Source organism: Zea mays, chromosome 8 (genome assembly GCF_902167145.1).
Source record: "Zea mays cultivar B73 chromosome 8, Zm-B73-REFERENCE-NAM-5.0, whole genome shotgun sequence".
NCBI classification, from domain to species: domain Eukaryota; kingdom Viridiplantae; phylum Streptophyta; class Magnoliopsida; order Poales; family Poaceae; genus Zea; species Zea mays.
This window is the reverse complement of record NC_050103.1, coordinates 28409928-28430096: the sequence shown is the minus strand read 5'-3', so window position 1 is coordinate 28430096 and position 20169 is coordinate 28409928. Positions and strand designations below refer to the sequence as shown.

Below are 20169 nucleotides of genomic sequence, written 5' to 3'. Positions count from 1 at the left end.
CGGGCGGAGCGGAGTTCGCCGTGGCGCCTTTGGCAAGGCCTGACTGCCTGTCAGACTTACTCTGTCGAGTGGCACTGCAGTCGGAGTGGCGCAGGCGGCGCTGTCCTTCTGTCAGACTGGCCAGTGGAGCGGTGGAGTGACGGCGGTCACCTCGGCTCTGCCGGGGGCGCGTGTCAGGATAGAGGTGTCAGGCCACCTTTGCGTTAAATGCCCCTGCAATTTGGTCAGTCGGTGTGGTGATTTAGTCAAGGTTGCTTCTGAGCGAAGCCAAGGCCTTGGGCGAGCCGGTGATGTGTCCGCCATAAAAAGGGGGCCTCGGGCGAGACGGAAGTCTCTCGAGGTCGGCTGCCTTTGGCCGAGGCTAGGCTCGGGTGAAGCGTGATCGAGTCACTCGTGTGGACTGATCCCTGACTTAATCGCGCCCATCAGGCCTTTGCAGCTTTATGCTGATGGGGGTTACCAGCTGAGAATTAGGCGCCTTGAGGGTACCCCTAATTATGGTCCCCGACAATAACATAGATCATGTAGCATGTCATGCTACAGGACTTAGAGCATCTCCAACAATATGACCTATAAAAATGCCCTATAATTTAAAAATAAATATATTTTGTAGAATTTAGGGCACCAACAAAACACCTCGCTCCAACAGCAAAGCCTCAAATCTAGATTATATGGGCAGCCCAATACGGTATAGTATATTTGAGGAACTTGAGACGGTGTCCTATAATTTTTGACCAAATTTTATGAAATGAGACACTGTTGGAGTAGTTTTTCCTGTGTAAAGCATCATATTTCAATTTGAGGGACTAGTTTGAGTCATTGTTGGAGATGCTCTTATAATAGAAGTTGATTGGTGAACGGTCACTCGCGAGAGATAGGTCATGGTTATACTGTCCTTGCAATCACCTGATGTTTTTTTAGATAATGGACTAGAATCCGGCTTTCACCTCTTTCGAGTGTAAGGCCAAGTTCACACAACATGAAACAAATACAACAGCTCACAAAAACAGGATAAAACTGTAAGCCTAAAAGACTTAATAGCTCCCCTACTCCTCACCGACTCAAACTCACTTAAAAAGTGACTTATTACAACTCAATCCTGTTTGAAAACCGCCAACCCTGATAAGCAAAAAATTGCATGGCCATCGACTCCAGATGACGACAAGCTTTTCTTAAAAGATCCGCTACTTCTTCACTTTTCTGTAGTTGCGTCCATAGTTGAGCCAATGAGTTCATCTGCATATAAGTCAACATATGTATTTTATTAAATATTAAATTATTTCTACTTATCTAAATAGCTCAGCACAGTACTGAGACACCTGCAATCACCTGATGTGGATTTGGATAATAAATGGAGACCAAGTGGGAAGTGGTTTTTTATGAGGCAATCAGGCATGGTGGCCCTGGGTGCTTTGTTACTTGTACCGCGTGAGCATGTCCTTTGGCCTTGTGTGGCGTTCGACTTTATCCTTACTCTAAGAAAGGATTTCTGAACATTGTTTTTGTTAACGTGGACCTTCGGTCAGGGTCTTTCTCCCCAACAGGATGTTCCAAGGCTAATCGGTATGGAGGGCCCACCCAGGGTAGTATGACAATGACACATGGGACCTAATTTAAGAAGTCTTAATATAAAGATAGTCCCAATATGATAGCTTAACAGATAACTACTACTCTCAATGATTTTCGCACTGCTTTATGCACACGAAGTACATATTATATATATAAGAGGATGTTACATCAACTTCACATGTGCACATGATGTTCCGTTTGAAGACATGGTGATCTTATTACTAAGGAGACCATGGCTTCGCAGTCAAGTGCAAGGTCGTCTTGAGCCGCACCGAAAGACCCTTGAGCTCGTCCATCTCTACCTTGGACGGCCCGCCGGCCGGCAGCTCCCAGTCAAAGTGGTACAGTAGGCTCGCCAGCGCCAGCTCCATGGCCGGCGCGGCGAACCCGACACCAGGGCACCCTCTCCTCCCCGCGCCGAACGGCACGAACCTGAAGTGATGGCCGAGCAGGTAGTCCGTCGCCTTCATGTCGTCGTCCGCGAAGCGCTCCGGCAAGAACTCGTCCGCGCGCTCCCACGCCGCAGGGTCCCGCGCGATGGCCCAGGCGTTGACAAGGACGCGGGTGCGCGCCGGGACGCGGTAGCCAAGGAGCTCCGTGTCCTCCGTCGTCTCGCGGGGCAGCAGGAGCGGCACCGGCGCGTGCAGCCGGAGCGTCTCCTTGATGACGCGCCTGTGGTAGCGCAGCTGCTCGAGGTGGTCCTCGGTGACGCCGCCGCCGCCGGCGACGGCCGCTCGGATCTCGTCCTGGAGCCTGCGAATCTCGTCCGGGTGGTTGATGAGCTCCGCCATGGCCCATACCAGCGTCGTGTACGTCGTGTCCGTGGCGGCGGAAAACATGTTCTGTATGTACACGCGCGCAGTCCATCTTCAGATTCGTAGCAGTCGTTGGTTGTTAAGAACATGAACATGTATGCGCGCATATGCGTCGTGTACCAAGATAATGCCCTTGATGGAGTCGTCGTCAAACAGGACTCCACGAGCGTCGTCGCCATCGTGCTCCGCCTCGTTCACGTCCAAGAGCACGTCGACGAAGTCCCGGTGATCATCGCCATCACCACCTTCACGGTGTCGTCCGGCACGGCGCCTCTGGCGGTGGTCCGCAATGACCCGCTCGAGGAAGGCGTCCATCTCCGCGGACGTGCGCGCCGCTTTGGCGTGTAGGCCCGTCAGCGTGTCGACCCACGCCAGCCACGGCAGCAGCTCCCCCACGGTCACCGTCCCAAGCAGCGCCTCGAAGTCGTCGAACAGCTTCGTGAGATTCTCGCCGGCGGCGCCGCCGCCTCCGTCGAGCCCGTAGGTCCGGACGTCGGCGACGCCGAGCGCGGCGCGGGAGATGATGCCGCTGCTGTAGGATATGAGGGCGGCGTTGAGGTTGACGGCGGCGGCGGCGGCGCGGGTGCGGCTGACGCGGGCGACCATCGCGGCGGCCTCCTGCTCCCGCGCGCGGCGGAAGAAGAGGACGCGGCGGTGGCTGAGGAGGTGGAGCACGGAGACGCGGCGCGCCTGGCGCCAGCGCTCTCCGTAGGGGGCGAAGGCCATGTCGCGGCCGTACAGGAGGCGCTCCGCCATGCGTAGCCTGGGGCGGCTCGCGTAGGCCAGGTCGCGGACCTTCATGACCTCCTGCGCCGCGGCCGCCGAGGAGGCCACCACCGTGGGCACGCGGCCCATGCGCAGGAGCACGACCGAGCCGTGCGAGGCCGCCATCGCCTGGAGGCGACGGTGCGGCAGGGAGCCGAGGAGGAGGGGCAGGTGGCCGAGGAGGGGAAGCCCCGGCGGCGACGGTGGCAGTCGGCGCCGGCCATCGTCGTCCCCACTGGACGGAGAACCACCCTTTGTCGTCCTTGTGGCGAGGACGAGGATGAGCCGGGAGAGGAGAGCGACCAGCAGCAGTGCAACAAGCGGTGAGAGTGAGACGTCCATGTCTGCAAGTGCGCTAGGGTCGCATCGCTCGCACCACAACCGTTGTGTGGATCACACGCCGGCCGGCCGGCCGGCCGGATATTTGTTAAAAATGAGCATGCATGTTGTTTCTTTCAGAAGATGAGAAGCGCACATTTTGCACATCACAATCATCGATCGCAAGTGGTGGCTCCAAATCAACCTCATCTACTACACACCAGAGGCTAGAGTACGTGGGGCACAATAATCAGCAGTATATTATAGACGGTCATACAAGTTAATTTCCCTTTCAGTGTAGAACCATCGAAAATTTGAATCTAGGAAATACAAACATTTTTCTAAAGAACAATCTCACTACCGACAAGACAAAGACACGCATGTTGATCTCACTGACGACACCATGGCTTAGCAACCAAACACAGGTTGGCCTTGAGGCGCACGGACAGCCCGTTCAGCTCGTCCATCTCCAGCCTCGACGGCCCTCGAGCCGGCAGCTCCCAGTCGAAGTGATAGAGCAAGCTCGCCAGCGCCAGCTCCATGGTCGGCACAGAGAATCCCACCCCAGGGCACCCTCTCCTCCCGGCGCCAAACGGCACGAACCTGAAGTCCTGCCCGAGCAACAAGTAGTCCGCCGCCTTGAGGTCGTCGCCGCCGGCAAACCGCTCCGGCACGAACTCGTCGGCGCGCTCCCACGCCGCGGCGTCCCGCGCGATGGCCCAGGCGTTGACGATGACGCGGGTGCCCGCTGGGACGTGGTAGCCGAGCAGCTCCGTGTCCACCGTCGTCTCCCGTGGTATGAGGAGCGGCAGCGGCATGTGCAGCCGGAGCGTCTCCTTGATCACGCACCTGAGGTAGCGCAGCTCCTCGAGGTGGTCCTCGGTGACGTGGTCGTCGTCGATGCCGACGGCGGCGCGGATCTCGTCCTGGACCCTGCGCATCTCGTGTGTGTGGTTGATGAGCTCCGCCATGGCCCATACCAGCGTCGTGTAGGTCGTGTCCGTGGCGGCGGCAAACATTTTCTGTGGATGTATGTATATAAGTTGCAAAGATCGAGGCAGATGATATTTACATGCAATTCATATCATATATGTATACTATCATGAACAAACACACTGCATGCATGGCTAAACTTGATACCAGGATAATGGCCTTGATGGTCACGTCGCACTACAGTAAACGGAGCAAAGTCCGACGGCCAAAACCGTCGGACATAAGGATTAAACCGTCGGAAATAGCTTATCTCCGACGGCAAAGCCTTATCTCCGACGGCTTTAAGCCGTCGGAGATAATTCGTCGGAAATAGGGTAATGTCCGACGGCAGCCGTCGGACATAACCTATCTCCGACGGCTGCGTGCGCCCGTCGGAAATAGTAAATCCCAACCGTTTTACCGGCCAGCCAGTGGGCCCCACAACCTTAAGTCCGACGGCCCAGCGACAAGCCGTCGGACATAAGCATCCCTTATGTCCGACGGTATAGAATGCCGTCGGACATAAGGCATGGTTATGTCCGACGGCTACCACTAGGCCGTCGGACATAACAAATTACAGAATTTACACAAAATTCTGTTTTTTAAAAAATCTGACATTTACAAAACAAAAACAGATTCATGCACATATACACATTCACATTCACAATCACAAATATACACATTCTAATAAGTATTCACAATCACAAATATTCTCACATAAATATTAACATTCACAAATTTAACATCAACATATAAGTTCGACGGTTGTTGCAAACTGAAATTGTGTCTCACAAACAAGTGTTGCAAAGTGTTTCATAAATAAACATCACGACACATCAATCATATCCATCGTCTGGATGGTTCGAGTAGCCACCTCCTCCGGCTGGACTATGCGTGCTGAAAAGATTGTTCACCCACGAATGTGTTGGGTCGTCCTGACCAGACCCATCTCCAGGTGCGGCAACTGAAGCGGGTGGTGTCTGAAATCCCTATAACACAAGCACATGAAATAGTAACCACTCAATTGTTCATTTAAACACATAAGACATCTATGAACATGTCGCACACGCATATGTGTACATACCGTAGGGAATTGTGACGGAGGCGGAGGCGGTGGTGGAGGCGCCAACATTGGAATTGGCAGTGCAAACTCCGGAGGCGGCATCCCATATGTCGGCATAGGGACGCCCGCTTGTTGGGCTAGTTGCTACAAATTATATACAAGTCATTGTTGAGCTAATAAGATACACATCAAGTGTTTTGCAAAATAAGCTACAAAATGTTACTTCAGCTTACCGAGAGAAGAGCTTGATTTTGGGCCTGGAGGTTTGCATAATACTCGTCCCTCTTCTTCTGGTACTCGGCTTGTTGCCTCTGGTACTCAGATTGTTGCCTCTGGTACTCCAATTGTTCCCTCAAGACTGATTGATGGTACTCTGCCTGTTGACGCAACACTGTCATCTCTATGTCGTGGGCGGATGATCGTGAACGGGACGACTGTGAAGACGACGATGTGGACTGTCGTCCACGGCGTCTTAGCTCTCTGGAATCAATCGTAGAATCAAAAATACCCAACCTACAAGAGTGAACCATGCACTTAGTATAGTAACTCATGCCTCAGTTGAATCGCAAGCATATGATGCCAATTTTGTAATCCTAATTAAATAATCTCACCGTCCGTGGGCTTGTCCTCCTCCGCTAGCATATGCTGCCTGAGGGTCGATTGGCTGGCTCCTCCAATCGTACTCCTGCCCATGGCGTTGAACCATCTCCTCCCCATACGAAGCCTGGAGGCAAACAATATCAAATATAAGTGCATAACCCCTATATATGCCCTTGCAAACATTATCAAACACATAATAGAGTATCAAAAACTCACTAGACGGTCGGTGGCCGTCTGAGTGCATAACACATCAGGATTCTGAGGATCAGAACCCCTATGCCCTTGCATATACACCTCCACATCCGTGGGCGTACGACCGGATTTGACTTCCTGTACATAAAAGTTACAATGACACATTTCTATGTAATTCAAAAGTTACAACAAACTGTGACTTACCATTCGCTTAGCCAAGCGCACATGACCATCACCACCGTAGTTGTGGAACGACTCGGTCCCACGGTTTCCCCTGTTCCTTTCGGAAATGGCACGAAACTCAGGGGAAGCCCACCATCTGCACAATGCCCGATAACCGTCTGATCGGGTGGCCATCCACGGCACCGACACCTACATGAAATTTTTTAAATAAAGCAAGCAAATACATGGCTTTGTGCGATATGAGAGGCAACAACCTGTTTACCTCTAGGTATTGCTCCTCCGTCAAGTAAATTGATGACCACTCGGCCTTTGTATTTGGCATCGGTCGATCATCAGCATTTGCTCTGTACCATGCCTTTATAGCCTGAATTCGTGCATAGTACATTGCATCTGCAACGACATCGTTCGCGTTAAACTCAAACACGTAACGAGCGTTCATATCATATGATCCATCGTCCGGCAACTTGTACCGTTTCTGCAAAAACCATAGTGTTATCATAAAAGCAAACATATATGGAATAACTAAAATAGTATAAACAAGTCATACCCAGAATGCATCCCAAACTAGTGCCTGTGTGTTGCCAAACGTTCTACAGACACCATAGCGATAATGCTCCCAAGTGGTGGCGGGGACAGACTCGCCAGTAGGCAAAGTCACAAGACCAGGCCAGTGCAGACGAACAAGATTACCAAGAACCATGTTCACCTGCCTGTAGTGTCCTGTGCCTGTGAACGAGTCGTCGATCCAAGTCCTGCAAACAGAAATCAATGTAGGAATTAAAACATAACTTTCAATAACATTTAAGCAAAGATATGTCACTCACTTTCCACTAGGCTTTATCACAACCCGAGATTCGGGTGGAAGCTCTGGAGGTGGTCCAACAAAATGCAGCTTCCTCGTTCTCTTAACTCGAGAAGTTCCAGACCCAGCTGCAGAATCTCCACCAGCCCCAGAATCCCCAGCCCCAGAATCCCCACCAGCGTCGTCTCCAGCATCATCTCCCACATTATCTCCACCATCATCTTCAACATCATCTCTTGCATTCCGCACTTCATCAGCAAAGCGGACATTCCGCACTTCATCAGCAAAGCTGGAATCAAAAGCATCTAGTGCCTTCCATGCATCTGTATCAGCTGGGTGCACCATGACATTTGGATTCTCACGTACCCCTTCTTTGTGCCACCTCATGTGTCTGGCTGTATTCTTGGAGATGAACAAACGTTTCAACCGAGGTATGAGAGGCATGTAACGAAGCTGCTTACGTGCAATCTTCGTAGTCACGGTCAAACCATCGTCGTTTTCAACCTCAACGAATCTACGCTCACCACATACAATACACTTCTTCTCACCTGCGGTCTCCTTCCAGAAAAGCATACAATTATTTTCACAGACATCGATTTTTTCGTAGTCCATACCGAGGCCAGATAACAGCTTTTTAGACTGATACATGTCCTTCGGCATCTTGTGATTCTCTGGAAGTACATCACTGATCAAGTTCAAAAGTTCCTTGTAACAGTTGTTTGAGAATGCAAACTTAGACTTAATAGCCATAAGTCGAGTCACAAATACAAGGACGGTCACTTTTGTGTGCTCATGCAACGGCTCTTCGGCAGCTTTAAGGAGCTCGAAGAACTTCTGAACCTCAGGTGTAGCTGGATCCTCAAACTCGGTGGGTTGACCGGGGTTCTCCGAATCGACGGTTAGAAACTCATGGCGTACATCGTCAAGCATCTCTTCCATCATATCGTAGTCCTCCTCTTCATGTGACTGAACTTCCGATACAATACGAGGAGGTGGGTCCTCACCGTGGTGCACCCACACCTCATAGCCTGGCATATAACCGTTCTTGCAAATATGTATCGACATAGTCCTCCTGTCAAGGAAATTAATGTTCCGACACTTGCTACAAGGGCACCTAACATCGGTTCCAGTCTCTGACCGAGCAAAAGCATGGTCGAGAAAAGCATCAGTCTTGGCCACCCACTCACTTGATAGAGCACCTCTTTTCTTCCAACCTTCATACATCCATCGACGATTCTCCTCCATACTAGCTACGAGACGTTAACTTAATTAGATAAGTAATGCACGGGCCATCCGTTTTTACGAAGAAATCACGCCCCTACATCTGTAGGAAAGGATAGGTCCTAAACCCACCCAGGAGTGACCGACGAGGCCGTGTTTATGACAAGACATGTGGTCGTGCGAAATTTCGGCAGCATAACCCCGCTGTTCTCCAATCGCACGCCTAAAAATGGTGCAATTGGAGAACACAGGGGTTATGCTGCCGAAACTAAGCAGGAGCACATGCCTTTGTCATAAACACGGACTCTGTCGGTCACCCCGAGGCTGTCCAATAAAGGGACAATTCCGGCCCAACATACCTCACATGCGTCACATGTAAGGTGTGTTGGGCCGAAACGGGTGACGTCTAGGTTTCGTTAACTTAATTAGTTATGATTACTAATTAATCACACTAATACAATAGCCACTAATTAACCAAACTAATACAATAGCATTACAAAAAAACATTTCACGGGACCCTAAATCAAATAAAACAACCTTATTTCCGAGGGCTTAATAATTACCCTCGGAAATTAAGAGTTTAAATTATATAGACACCACTACATAACATTATTACGGGTGACAAATCATATAAACTGACCTTAATTCCGAGGGCATAATAATTACCGTCGGAAATTAAAAATTACAACTATCTAAACACCACTAATTAAATTTAGGACCTCGGATATAATAAAATAAACTACAAAACAATATTAATATAATATTAATAATAGATTAATACTAAATACCTTACGGCGGGCGGGCGGGGCGGGCGTCGACGGCGGGCTCGGCGTGGCGGTCGACGGCGGGCGGCCGCGGCGGGGCGGCGGATGGCGGGGCGGCGGGTGTCGGGGCGGCGGGCCTCGACGGCCGCGGCGGGGCGGCGGATGGCGGGGCGGCGTGTGTCGGGGCGGCGGGCCTCGACGGCGGCGGCGGCGAGCGTCTCCGGCGGCGGCGGCGAGCGTCTCCGGCGGCGGCGGCGAGCGTCTCCGGCGGCGGCGGCGAGCGGGCAGAGAGAGAAAGCGAGGAGCGCGCGCGCGTGAAAATGAACCGCGCCGGACCGGTACCGCGTGTTAAAAAAACTTATGTCCGACGGCCTCGTAACTAGCCGTCGGACATAAGGTTATCTCCGACGGCTTTGTCAGTAGCCGTCGGACATAACGTCTTATTTCCGAGAGCCCCTGTTGGCCGTCGGACATAAGGTAATATCCGACGGCCTCGTAGGAAGCCGTCGGCGATAGAGGGACCGTCGGAACTTTCTTCGTTTACTGTAGTGTCGTCAAACTTGACTCCACCACCGGCGTCCGCCTCGTCCTCGTTCACGTCCAACAGCACGTCGACAAAATCCCGATGGTCGTCGCCGTCACACTGGCCGCCACGGCGCCTCTGACGACGGTGGTCCGTGATGACCCGCTCCAGGAAGGCGTCCAACTCCGCGGACGTGCGCGTGGCCTTGGCGTCCAGGCCCATGAGCGCGTCGACCCACGCCAGCCAGGGCACGAACTCCCCCACGGTGACGGTCCCCAGGAGCTCCTCGAAGTCGGCGAACAGCTTCGCGAGCTTCTCGCCGCCGTCGGGCCCGTCGTAGTACCTCCCTCCTTTGTCGCCGTACGTGGCGCGGGAGATGATGCCGTTGGTGTAGGAGATGATGTGGGCGGTGAGGTTGACGACGGCGCCGTCGCGTCCACCGGCGGCGGCGCGGACGCGGGCGAGCATCGCGGCGACCTCCTGCTCCCGGGCGTGGCGGAAGGAGCTGACGCGGCGCTGGCTGAGAAGGTGGAGCACGCAGACGCGTCGGCTCTGACGCCAGTGCTCGCCGTAGGGGACGAAGGCCACGTCGCGGCCGTACACGAGGCGCTCGGCCATGCGCATCCTGGGGCGGCTCGCGAACGCCAGGTCGCGGGTCTTCATCACCTCCTGCGCCGCGGCCGCCGACGAGGCCACCACCGTCGGCACGCGGCCGAAGCGGAGGAGCATCACGGGGCCGTGCGCCTGCGCCATCGCCCACAGCTTCCGGTGCGGCAGGGGGCCCAGAAGAGGCAGGTGTCCCAGGATAGGAAGGCCCCGAGGCGACGGCGGAAGCGGCCGGCCATCGCCGACGCCGCTGGGCGGAGAAGGCTGTTTCTTCCTCCAAGTGGAGAGGAAGAAGAGCAGGGAAAGGAGGGTAACGAGCAGCAGTGCAAGGAACGGTGACACGTCCATGGTTTTCACCGACACTGCACGTATAGGTGGATGGTCCAATAATGAGACGGAAGGAAGATAATAATAGGCACGCAGTGATCTCACGATAAGCATAGGTTGCCCCCCTACTACTCCTGTTTGATGGCGACGGGGGCAGAGGTGGAGAGCAGACGATCCCGCTGGATAACTATTTCTAGACGACAGAGATTGAAAAAAACGAACACGATCCTAACCGTTTCAGAGAAGAGGGAATTGAAAAAAAAAATCCAAGAATACAGATATTTTCGAAGGAAGTCCAAGCAAGCTAGAGGCTACAAAGCAGCACCATGACCCCATGCCAATATGCCATGTACGGTCAAGACGGGTAATGTGGAGAAACCAGACTAAAAGAACAATACCAAACCAACCAACAATTGAACACTATGAAAATGGGCACTACGTTCTGTTCATGTACAAATACAGTACATATATGCAATCCATCAACAATCAAAAGCGTTACAACACTAGCATCTAGCGCAGATACGATACAACACCGAAACGGCAGTTACAAATGAGTTCTCTGCATCTACACGGGAGTCGACAATAAGCACCCGCATGCAGACTTCCAAACTATCCAGTGTCCACAAATAGCAGTTTTGCAAACTAAATACATATATGAAATGATGACACAGGCCACCCAAACAACAAGCCCTAGAGAATCAGACCAACCAACCGAGCAATTCGCAGTGCTCCATATCTTCTAGCATTCACAACCTGACGAACGCTGTTGCCTTCCAGCGCCCCCAACATCAATCGTATCAGGAAGATACCTGCAAAAGTTGGTAAAACATAGATCAAGTTACACCACAAGGCTGCCTGCATGTATGATACATATATGTGAGCTATATACTATTCAAACTTACATATCTTCTTCTGGCTCATTTTTTACAGCATTCCTCGCTATACACTCAAATGCAGCCTCTACATTGAAGCCCTCTTTAGCCGACGTCTCAAAGTAGGGGATGTTTCCCTTTGAAGCACACCATGCTTTAGCCTTCTTCTCAGAAACCTGAAAAGTGAAGAACAAAGAAATTTCACAAAAGTAGAGAATAAATCCAGTGGATAACAACTCGTGACGAGAAATACTCACAGTCCGGCTGTTACCACCATCAACATCGATCTTGTTACCAAGCACAACAAATGGGAAATTCTCTGGGTCTGATGGGCTGGCCTGCATAATGAACAGTGAGTCCTTTTTTTTCAAACACAATGGACATACAGATATAGATCGCGAATAAGCAGGTTAATTACTTGAATTAGGAATTCCTCACGCCAGTTGTTGAGCTTTTCAAATGACTTGGATACGTTGACATCATATACAAGAACACAGCAGTCAGCTCCCCTATAAAATGCCACACCAAGACTTTGAAACCGCTCCTGTCCTGCCGTATCCCATATCTAAGCTTCAGTAAAACAATGAAGTTGTAAGCTAAAATGATAATGGCTCCAAAAAATAGCAGGAGGTTGCAAATTCCATCACCTAATAAACAGATTACAAATATTAAGTCTGACTCAAAAGAAAAAGGAAAAGGTAGCATCAGTTTCATATCATAAACAGTAATTGCATAAGAAAACATTGCTACCTATGACTTAATTAGCATCCTTGACATAATAGCTATCAAGTCAATCGTTATTAACACAAGCAGGTATGTGCTCAGTTGAACCAAAACTCCTATTTATTCATATACACCACATGGGAAAAAACTATGCCTTTTTTAATGGTACAGATAATCAAGCGAAAAGATTAATGAAACATATCCCGATTTGAATAAAGGCATTGATAGTTGATAAATACCAAAGCAAAATTATGGACATAACGGCCCCTGTCCTTTTTAAAAGAACATGGTAAAGATATAGCAGCTCTCCACAGCATCATCATTATGAGCCAGACAAATCATCAGGAAATCCATGAAATTTGGGTACTGCCAAAATGGAAGTGATGAAAGGAAAACAGGTTTTTAAGGAATTGGGCGGCGTAATGATTTTAAGTACTCCCTCTATCGACAAAAGAATACAATTCTCGCTTTTCGAGGAGTCAAACAGTAGGAATTTTGAAAAAAAAAGGTAAAAACATTCATAAAACAAAATAAGTACCATTACAATAGTTATAGAATATATTTTTGTGATAATTTTTTTAGAGATATAAACACTAATATTATTTACTACAAACTTAGTCAAACTAACTCGAGATAGATTGGATACCGTAGTTGCATCTTTTTTGTGGACGGAGGGAATAGCAAACAAACTCAATAGATAGAGTGACAGATACAAACTTGTGAAAAGGAGCATCATAATTTTTTTTTACAGGGGCAATGCCCAAAAGGCACCAAGGCAGAAAGCTGCATAAAATTAATGAGTAAAACTTCATCTCTCAAAAGTCAGACGACGTCTTGGAAGGGAACTACTGCGCACATCCCTGAAATATCCTTCTTAGCTGATTGATGACTGATGTCCCAAACAGAAGCGTCACTGCGAATCAAATTACACATGTAATGGTGTAACTCAACCAAAACGCATATACGTCCAGTAATGGTTTCACTTTCGCTTTTGTTTTTAGTTAGCATCGTATGGTTCAGCGAAAAGCTAACCAGTGGAGAAATGTCTTTCGAAGCAGGCAGCTTAAACTGGAGCTAAATGGACGTAACTTCTGATGCGTACGTCCACACCACCGTAGTGGATGTAGCTAGCTTACCAGAGGAGTTACAGTGTGAACTGAACCCAGCGTGGCACGGTGTGGACTGGAACCACTCGGCATCTCCAATAAGCAACCCACACGATAGAAGGCGATGGTTGTCGATTCAGGCTCTGAGCCCAGCTAGTCGGATGGGGAACAAGCGTTATCTAGAGAGCACAAGATGACCGGACTGAAAGACTGAAACTGAACCGACCCTTCGTATCGGGCACTGCAACGATCACATTGGAGGCGCACAGGAGCACACAATCTAATCCGGGCTCGAAGCACTGTAGGTACCCCCAGCCAATTGAATAGAAACAAACCTAAACGGATGGTGCTGTAATAAGAAGGGAGACGATGTCGAAGCAAGCAGACCTGCAGTGTGAAGAGGCGGTCGTCGATCTGGACCTCCTTGGTGAGGAAATCCGCGCCGATGGTGGCCTTGTACTGGTTGCTGAACCTGTTGTTGACGTACCTGCGCGCGCGCAGGAAACCAAACCCAACCAATCGGTTCAGGCCCCGGTGAACCAACGCAAAAGCAAAGTGAAGTGAAATCGAGGGATCGGAGAGGGGCGGACTTACTGGTTCATCAGCGAGGTCTTGCCGACCCTGCGAACAAGGAGACGCACCAGGGGGTCAGTGAGGAACCGGCGCAAGCAAGCAAGCAAACGAACGAACAGGAAAAAAAAACAAAACAAAAAGAGGTCCGGTATGGAAAGGGACAGGGAGCCGGCCGCACCCGCTGTCGCCGAGGATGATGACCTTGAGGAGCATTCGCCTGCGCGTCGCCATGGGCGCGGGCGCCGGATCTGGGTCCGCGGACGCGGGCGGAATCGGAGCGGAGCGTGTGGACGAGGAGCGGGGGAAGGAGGAAGAACAGAGGGGGGGGGGGGGGGGGGGTCCAAGAGGATGGGAAATTCCGCCTCGCGTTCTGGGCGATTCGCGTCGGGATTGGTGCGCTGTTGCCTGCTGGCTTGGAAAGGTCTTGGGGTTTTTTCTCTTGTTGCCGTTGGGCGTTGGCTTGTTTCCTGCCTCTGCCTGTGCGTTGTTCATGCAAACCGCCAACCAACCAGCTCAGCTCAACACATAGGTGCGCACCACCAGAGACAGCCTGTATCCGTGTGCCTTCATTGCTATCATTGTCAGTACGTATGCTCCCCAGAGACCAGATACAAAACAAAAACAGGCATGGCCATCTCTGATGATGCGAGTAAAAAAAAGGCTACACGACCTACAGACGAGGATGGCCCGGCTCCTCCATGCAGCCGCCAACCGTGCTGCTCCCCAGTCATCCCATGTCCTTGCAAGAGATATCCAAGGTATACCACCCGACCACCGCGTATATATATGATATGAGACGAGGAGATGGCCGGTTGAGCCGGCACTCGGCAGCATGCATGCACGTACGCACGCATCCAGCTACGACGACTACGAGCTAGATCGTCGAACGCCCGGCCGCGGCCGAGTAGATCTACAACAACGCCTGTGTTTCGCTTGCAAGCAAACGTACCGTACCATACCTAGACCAATCGGTTGTTGTTTCTTCTTGTTTGTACTTGGTACCACCATTCACTGAATTTAACTTGGTATCTATTTATTTGCCTTAACAAGATGCCATTGTTTTGTCCTTGGATCCTAGAGAAGGTATATACAAGAAATCTCAGTTTACAATAAAGCTAGACATAATCTAGTATACTTATTTTGGAAGGTTTTTTTGGCTAGTGATTAAAATATTTTGCAGCTAACAGAAAGATCCATGTGAAGCCTTACAAAAAAATATTAACATAAAAATAACACTCCGTGATGTTATACCAATGGAAACACCGATCAGGATTTTTTCAATGTGTATCTTGAGCTGCACCGAGTTTTTTGAGACACACAACGTTGCAGCTTGGATGATAAGTTATTTTATCTGAGTTAAATTTACTACTTTTATTTTCTGGCTCAACAAGTTGGGATAATGTCATATCATTAGTGTAGGGCATTACATTTCGACGATGAGTATATGTTAAGGCCTAAGGCTAAGTAATTCAGAGTTACATTCTGAAAAGCAGCAGATGACAATGGACAACTCAACTTGATCAGGAATGAACCTTTTGCTGGCAATCTTCAGTTCTTCACATAGAAAAAGGTTTCCACAACTAAAAAAAAGGAGCCTTTGCTAGTGTTTCCTCTCCACAACTTATAAGCCAGGATTATGGAGCTTTCAAATTCAAATTTTAATATTCAGGAGTTGACATCACACATGCCACAAATGGACATATATTATGTAAAATATCACATCCTGTAATAAAGGGTATAGACGTGTGAAGTTTTTTTCAGACACATGTTATAGGGTTTTTTTTGCAGCTAAAAGCTTCGAGATAATCCATGCATAGTCTGGAAGAAAATCAAGAATTGATAAAATGTTTATACAACAAACAAATGGGTGAAGTAGTAAATTTAACCCAGGTAACTGCAATCACTTGCACCCTTTATACAACTTCTCTATATCATTAGTTGACATGACGTACCAAGAGGTAGAATACATCCTATTCTATAATTTATGAAGTTAACTAACGACAATTAATGGCAGGAATAACCAATACATCTCGGAATTCCGAGGATTCTAACAAAACTCGAAGTTCTAACTTAAGTATCTAGATTACCTTGCAGGAACCATTAAAGATTCCGGTGGTTTTGAAGCAGAAAAGACCATTTCTCATACCCATGGTGATTTACTTGTGCTGCACCAAATAAGATGCCCAAACCTCATCAGCTGGAGGGGGTGGTGGAACCCAGTGCCCAGGTATACGGCTGCGAGCAAGTGCAACACTTACTATTAGGGAAAATATTATATGAGATTCGCTTTAACACACCACTGCACTAATCCATTTTGAGACACTGATACTTAGGTGCTATTATATAGGATTAGAAGATATTCAAACAAAAACATGGAATGGTCATGCTAAATTAATTTTTTTCCCAGAGCAATAAGATAAAAGTAATCATAAGTGTTTTTTTTAAGTTGAACATCGATGCAATTGAACACCTAGAAGATAGGCTAGGTTTGTGTTTTACTTCAAGATCAAGAATAATATATTAGACTTGTTTGGAACAAAACATAATTATTTTACAGGAATGGGCAAAACTCCATTGGAGTTCATCATGTTTCCTCCAAATTCTATTGGAATAACTCCACTCCAAACAGGATGCATTGACTAACAAAGATGCACCTTTTTCGAGTGGAATTCCAGATGTATAGTACACTGTAGACCATAATAACGATCAATGGACGTTATTTCATAATAAACTCCTCATGAAGTTAACCTTCCTTTCATCTTGTTACGTGTAAACAAACCGACAAACCAAAACCGCACAGAAACTTCAAATACTTACAGAGCTGCTTGTTTAATGCATCTAAACTAACTTAAAAAGAAATTGCATGAACAGTAAAAGTCTTACCTTCCTCCAGGTCTGATGAAAGAATCCCACATTCTGCGGACCTACAACAGTGACAATATAAAGACAAGCTGACTGATGAGTAATCGGCCATGCCATGAAGTGGAAATTATCAGGCTATTTCTAAGGTTGTGAAGCCTAGTTCATATTTCTCTGATTTACACTGTCTTATATATTATTCATAATAAGAAATGAAGTTAGCATAATTACCTCAATGAGTGTCCCCATGTCATAGTCACTTCCATGATAATAATGGTAGAACTCAAAAGGCAGATTGCTGACAGGGTCATGATGTCCATGCCCTTTCCCCTCAAATCTATGACCTTCATCTTCATGTTCTGTTTTTTGGCTTGCCTGGTCATTTCTCTCACTCATCCCACCATCTCCCTGGTCCTCGTCTTCAGATGGTCCACTTTTAGGCTGTTCAGAACCACCTTCCTGAGAATTTGTATACTGTAGAGGCTTCCTTGACTCCTCAGCAGTCAGAATAGCATCCTTAACAGCATCAGTCCGAGCAGCAGATGCAGCTTGGCGCTCCTCTTCCTCAACTGCAGCCTTAACACGCTCGAGGTATTTATCATCCTCTTCAGGAAGAAAATGGCCTAAAACATATAGCATACAAATAAATCCATATATCCATATCTCGTATATAAACTACTGAATGGAATAAGAAAGGGAAAATCAACACCAATGCAAAGAGAAAAGTTTGCAATCTTGCAGAAACTGTGAGCATTCTGTCAATCCAAAATGTTTATGCTAGTGGGATCATACACAGGTAGGCACAGACATTTATATCGATATCGCTAAAATGGATATGCTATTCTTTTCTCTTCAGCATATGTGTTTCAGCCTTCAGCATGCAGAATGCCAGAATCTGAATAACATAGCTCAGCCTTAAGGTCAGAAAAGGATTCAATGATAAGACATCTATGTGACTTTTAGTAAAAGTCCATCATGGCAATTGTTGTTTCACTGTGTAAGTCAACTAGGAAAATAAAGTTTAGTCAGTAGTCACCATAATTTTTCCCACCACTACCCAAGCTTTCAAGGCTGAGAGAGAGTGAACAATTAAGTACTAATATATTTATTAACTGAATACAAAATAATCCAACTATTAATTATTTTCTAGGTAATACTAATACACCTCATGCATGTACATAACATATTTTGTAAAGCAGAGAATGCAAATAAAGAAATAGGAAAATAAGAATATCTTACCTTGTTTCTTCATTTTTTGAACTCTTATAGACCGAAGCTCCTGAAGTTTCTCGACCATTAGGGCAAGCTCCAGCTGGAAGTACCAGATTTGAATTGCCAATTGGGAAAATTAGCTTATTCAGGATAATGAATATTATGATGATACTATTAACTCAAAAACGTCCACAGAATCAATAGTAGATTAAAGTAAAAAAGAAATTTGAATGACTACTCAAATCTTCATGAACTGATTGCAAAATAGCTCTCCAAAAAATACAAAAAAAACAGGTGAATGATATCCCATAAGATTGGTTGCACTAAGACAATTGTAGAGATCAGAGGGTTTCTAGAGTTACAATAAAAGTAAATAAAGATCACAAGAATAGCCTGTAAGGCACAACTTAAATGTTGCAACTAAACTTATACAAACAAACAAAATAATTAGTTTGTATCAAAGTAAGGCACAACTTAAATGTTGCAGCTAAACTTAAACAAACAAACAAAATAATTGGTTTGTATCAATGTTCAGTAGTATGCGCACATGCGCTTGCACATAACTAGTAAAAGACAGTTCTCAAACACCCTAGAGAAGAAAACTTTCACAGCACAGCCTGGGCGTGAAATTTTATTCCATAGTACCTCAGATTCTAGGCGCTTTCTTTCCTCATTTGTTTTCTTTCTAGCAATCTGCTGCATGCTTTCCACCTGGTTAACAGGTACATAAGTGAATACATTAATTCTGAAGCAACAAATCTGTCCTACTGCAATGTATCTTTAATCGTGAAACAAAATTCACAGATATGAGAACGCACCCTCCGCTTTGCAATGTCCTTGGCTATTTGCTTAGCCCTCCATTCATCAGCTTCCCGGTCAACTCTATCATAATCCGCACGCTCCTATGAAACAACAAGACAAGAGATGTCATCCACAATTCACAATTCACACGGTTGGGTTTTTTTTGGCTGTTTGGAATGAAGGAACCAGAAATGTATTATGAGCTGTATAAAAGGTGACAGTGACGAGTGGCACCTTCTGAAAAAGCTCCGCAACATGCTTCCTTCTCCTCTGCCGCCACCGCTTATTTCTCTTAGATTTCTGCAGCTTCTGAGTCAACCTAACCATCGCCGACCTCTCCTCCCAGGGGCCACTTTGGCTCGTCGCAGAAGAGATAGGCCCAAGAAGATGCTGAAGCTGGTGGCAAAGGTAATTGGCTGCATCTGTTGCCATCGACTCATGAGTGTCCTGACTAATCCCCATGGACCTAGCCAGCTCAACGAAACCGAGGCGCTTGTCCTCTGAAGAATCGCCGGACCCCCACGGCAATTCCGCCGAGGACGAAGCAGATTTTCGTGTTTCTGTGGCACCATCACCAGGATTTCCGGCCGCCGCAATTTCCTCGAGCTCTTTTATTCTGACAGGCCATCAAATCCTCTCTTATGAAATGGGCGTAAATAAGCAAGCTACATGATGAGTACATGCCTACATGGTCATCAGTAGCTTTCGAGGGTTGTGGGAAATGGGAGCTCACAGCGCAGTTGATAACTCGATGGTCTGTTGCAGCTTCCTCACATGATCCCGCACATTGTCTCGCTGCCAGAAGGTAACCGCAGGCGAGGGCGAGGGCGAGGGCGGGGGCGGGGGCGGTTGCTGCCACTGCCACTGCAACGGTGGAGGCTGAGGAAGAAAGGGGGGCGGCGCCCCAAAGGCATTCGGCGGCCGGAACATACCTGGCGGCTGCTCTCGAGGAATCATCGATCGCGACCGCGGGGTGGCAAGCACGGCAGATGGCCCCCCGGACCCGGTGGTGGAAGATGTCGGGGGCGGGACTGAAACTGGCGGGGAAGTCGTGCGTTACCGAGATTGTTAAGTGGCCCAGAGGAGACGTGGCGCGGGAGTAGGACGGAGCGTCTGAACCCCAGCTACGGGAACCGCGGCGGCGGCGGGCGCGGCCAGTTGCAGTTGGAATTGGAACGGAAAGGGGGAAGAAGACGCGAGAAGCCGAGAACGGGGCTGGGGCTGGGGCTGGGTGCTCGTGCGGGGCTCCTGGCCCAAACGATGTCGTGGGCCGTCGGCCTGCTCTCTCTCTCTCTCTTTCTAC

The 20169-nt window shown here is 48.5% G+C and overlaps 4 protein-coding genes and 2 long non-coding RNA genes across 8 annotated transcripts; all 6 read right to left on the bottom strand.

Moving 5' to 3' along the window:
• Positions 1–1609: 1609 nt before the first annotated feature.
• Positions 1610–3786, bottom strand: LOC103635000 (cytochrome P450 71A1). The gene is made up of 2 exons (XM_008657573.3): positions 2505–3786; positions 1610–2411 (listed from the first exon to the last, which is right to left on the bottom strand). Exons 1-2 carry the CDS (start codon positions 3489–3491, stop codon positions 1791–1793), a joined length of 1608 nt encoding a protein of 535 aa, XP_008655795.1. The 5' UTR covers positions 3492–3786; the 3' UTR covers positions 1610–1790.
• Positions 3678–10953, bottom strand: LOC103636843 (cytochrome P450 71A1). The gene is made up of 3 exons (XM_020542861.3): positions 9809–10953; positions 4608–4637; positions 3678–4489 (listed from the first exon to the last, which is right to left on the bottom strand). Exons 1-3 carry the CDS (start codon positions 10832–10834, stop codon positions 3857–3859), a joined length of 1689 nt encoding a protein of 562 aa, XP_020398450.1. The 5' UTR covers positions 10835–10953; the 3' UTR covers positions 3678–3856.
• On the bottom strand, positions 5257–5764 carry LOC118473090 (uncharacterized). The gene is made up of 3 exons (XR_004851929.1): positions 5736–5764; positions 5524–5646; positions 5257–5428 (listed from the first exon to the last, which is right to left on the bottom strand). It is a non-coding gene; the product is annotated as an uncharacterized lncRNA (long non-coding RNA).
• Positions 5819–6357, bottom strand: LOC111589949 (uncharacterized). The gene is made up of 3 exons (XR_002749046.2): positions 6319–6357; positions 6114–6226; positions 5819–6015 (listed from the first exon to the last, which is right to left on the bottom strand). It is a non-coding gene; the product is annotated as an uncharacterized lncRNA (long non-coding RNA).
• A 153-nt stretch (positions 10954–11106) lies between the features above and the next one.
• Positions 11107–14431, bottom strand: LOC100283666 (uncharacterized). Its single transcript, NM_001156567.3, is given in 7 exon segments — positions 11107–11529; positions 11623–11768; positions 11850–11930; positions 12011–12157; positions 13809–13908; positions 14016–14042; positions 14173–14431. Coding segments are annotated over 7 exon segments (624 nt in total). The 5' UTR covers positions 14226–14431; the 3' UTR covers positions 11107–11459.
• A 34-nt stretch (positions 14432–14465) lies between these two features.
• LOC100382473 (uncharacterized) lies at positions 14466–20129 on the bottom strand. Of its 3 annotated transcripts, none has more exons than XR_004851804.1 (9): positions 19600–20129; positions 19101–19482; positions 18884–18967; positions 18711–18776; positions 18093–18165; positions 17085–17476; positions 16878–16918; positions 16082–16229; positions 14466–14558 (listed from the first exon to the last, which is right to left on the bottom strand). XR_004851804.1 is itself a non-coding variant. In NM_001175213.1 (8 exons), exons 1-8 carry the CDS (start codon positions 19821–19823, stop codon positions 16151–16153), a joined length of 1341 nt encoding a protein of 446 aa, NP_001168684.1. In that variant the 5' UTR covers positions 19824–20035; the 3' UTR covers positions 15887–16150. The 3 variants fall into 3 exon arrangements, 1 of the variants encoding a protein (NP_001168684.1); XR_556799.3 differs by lacking the exon at positions 14466–14558 and adding an exon at positions 15492–15717; NM_001175213.1 differs by lacking the exon at positions 14466–14558 and having other exon boundaries at positions 15887–16229; positions 19600–20035.
• Positions 20130–20169: the final 40 nt, after the last annotated feature.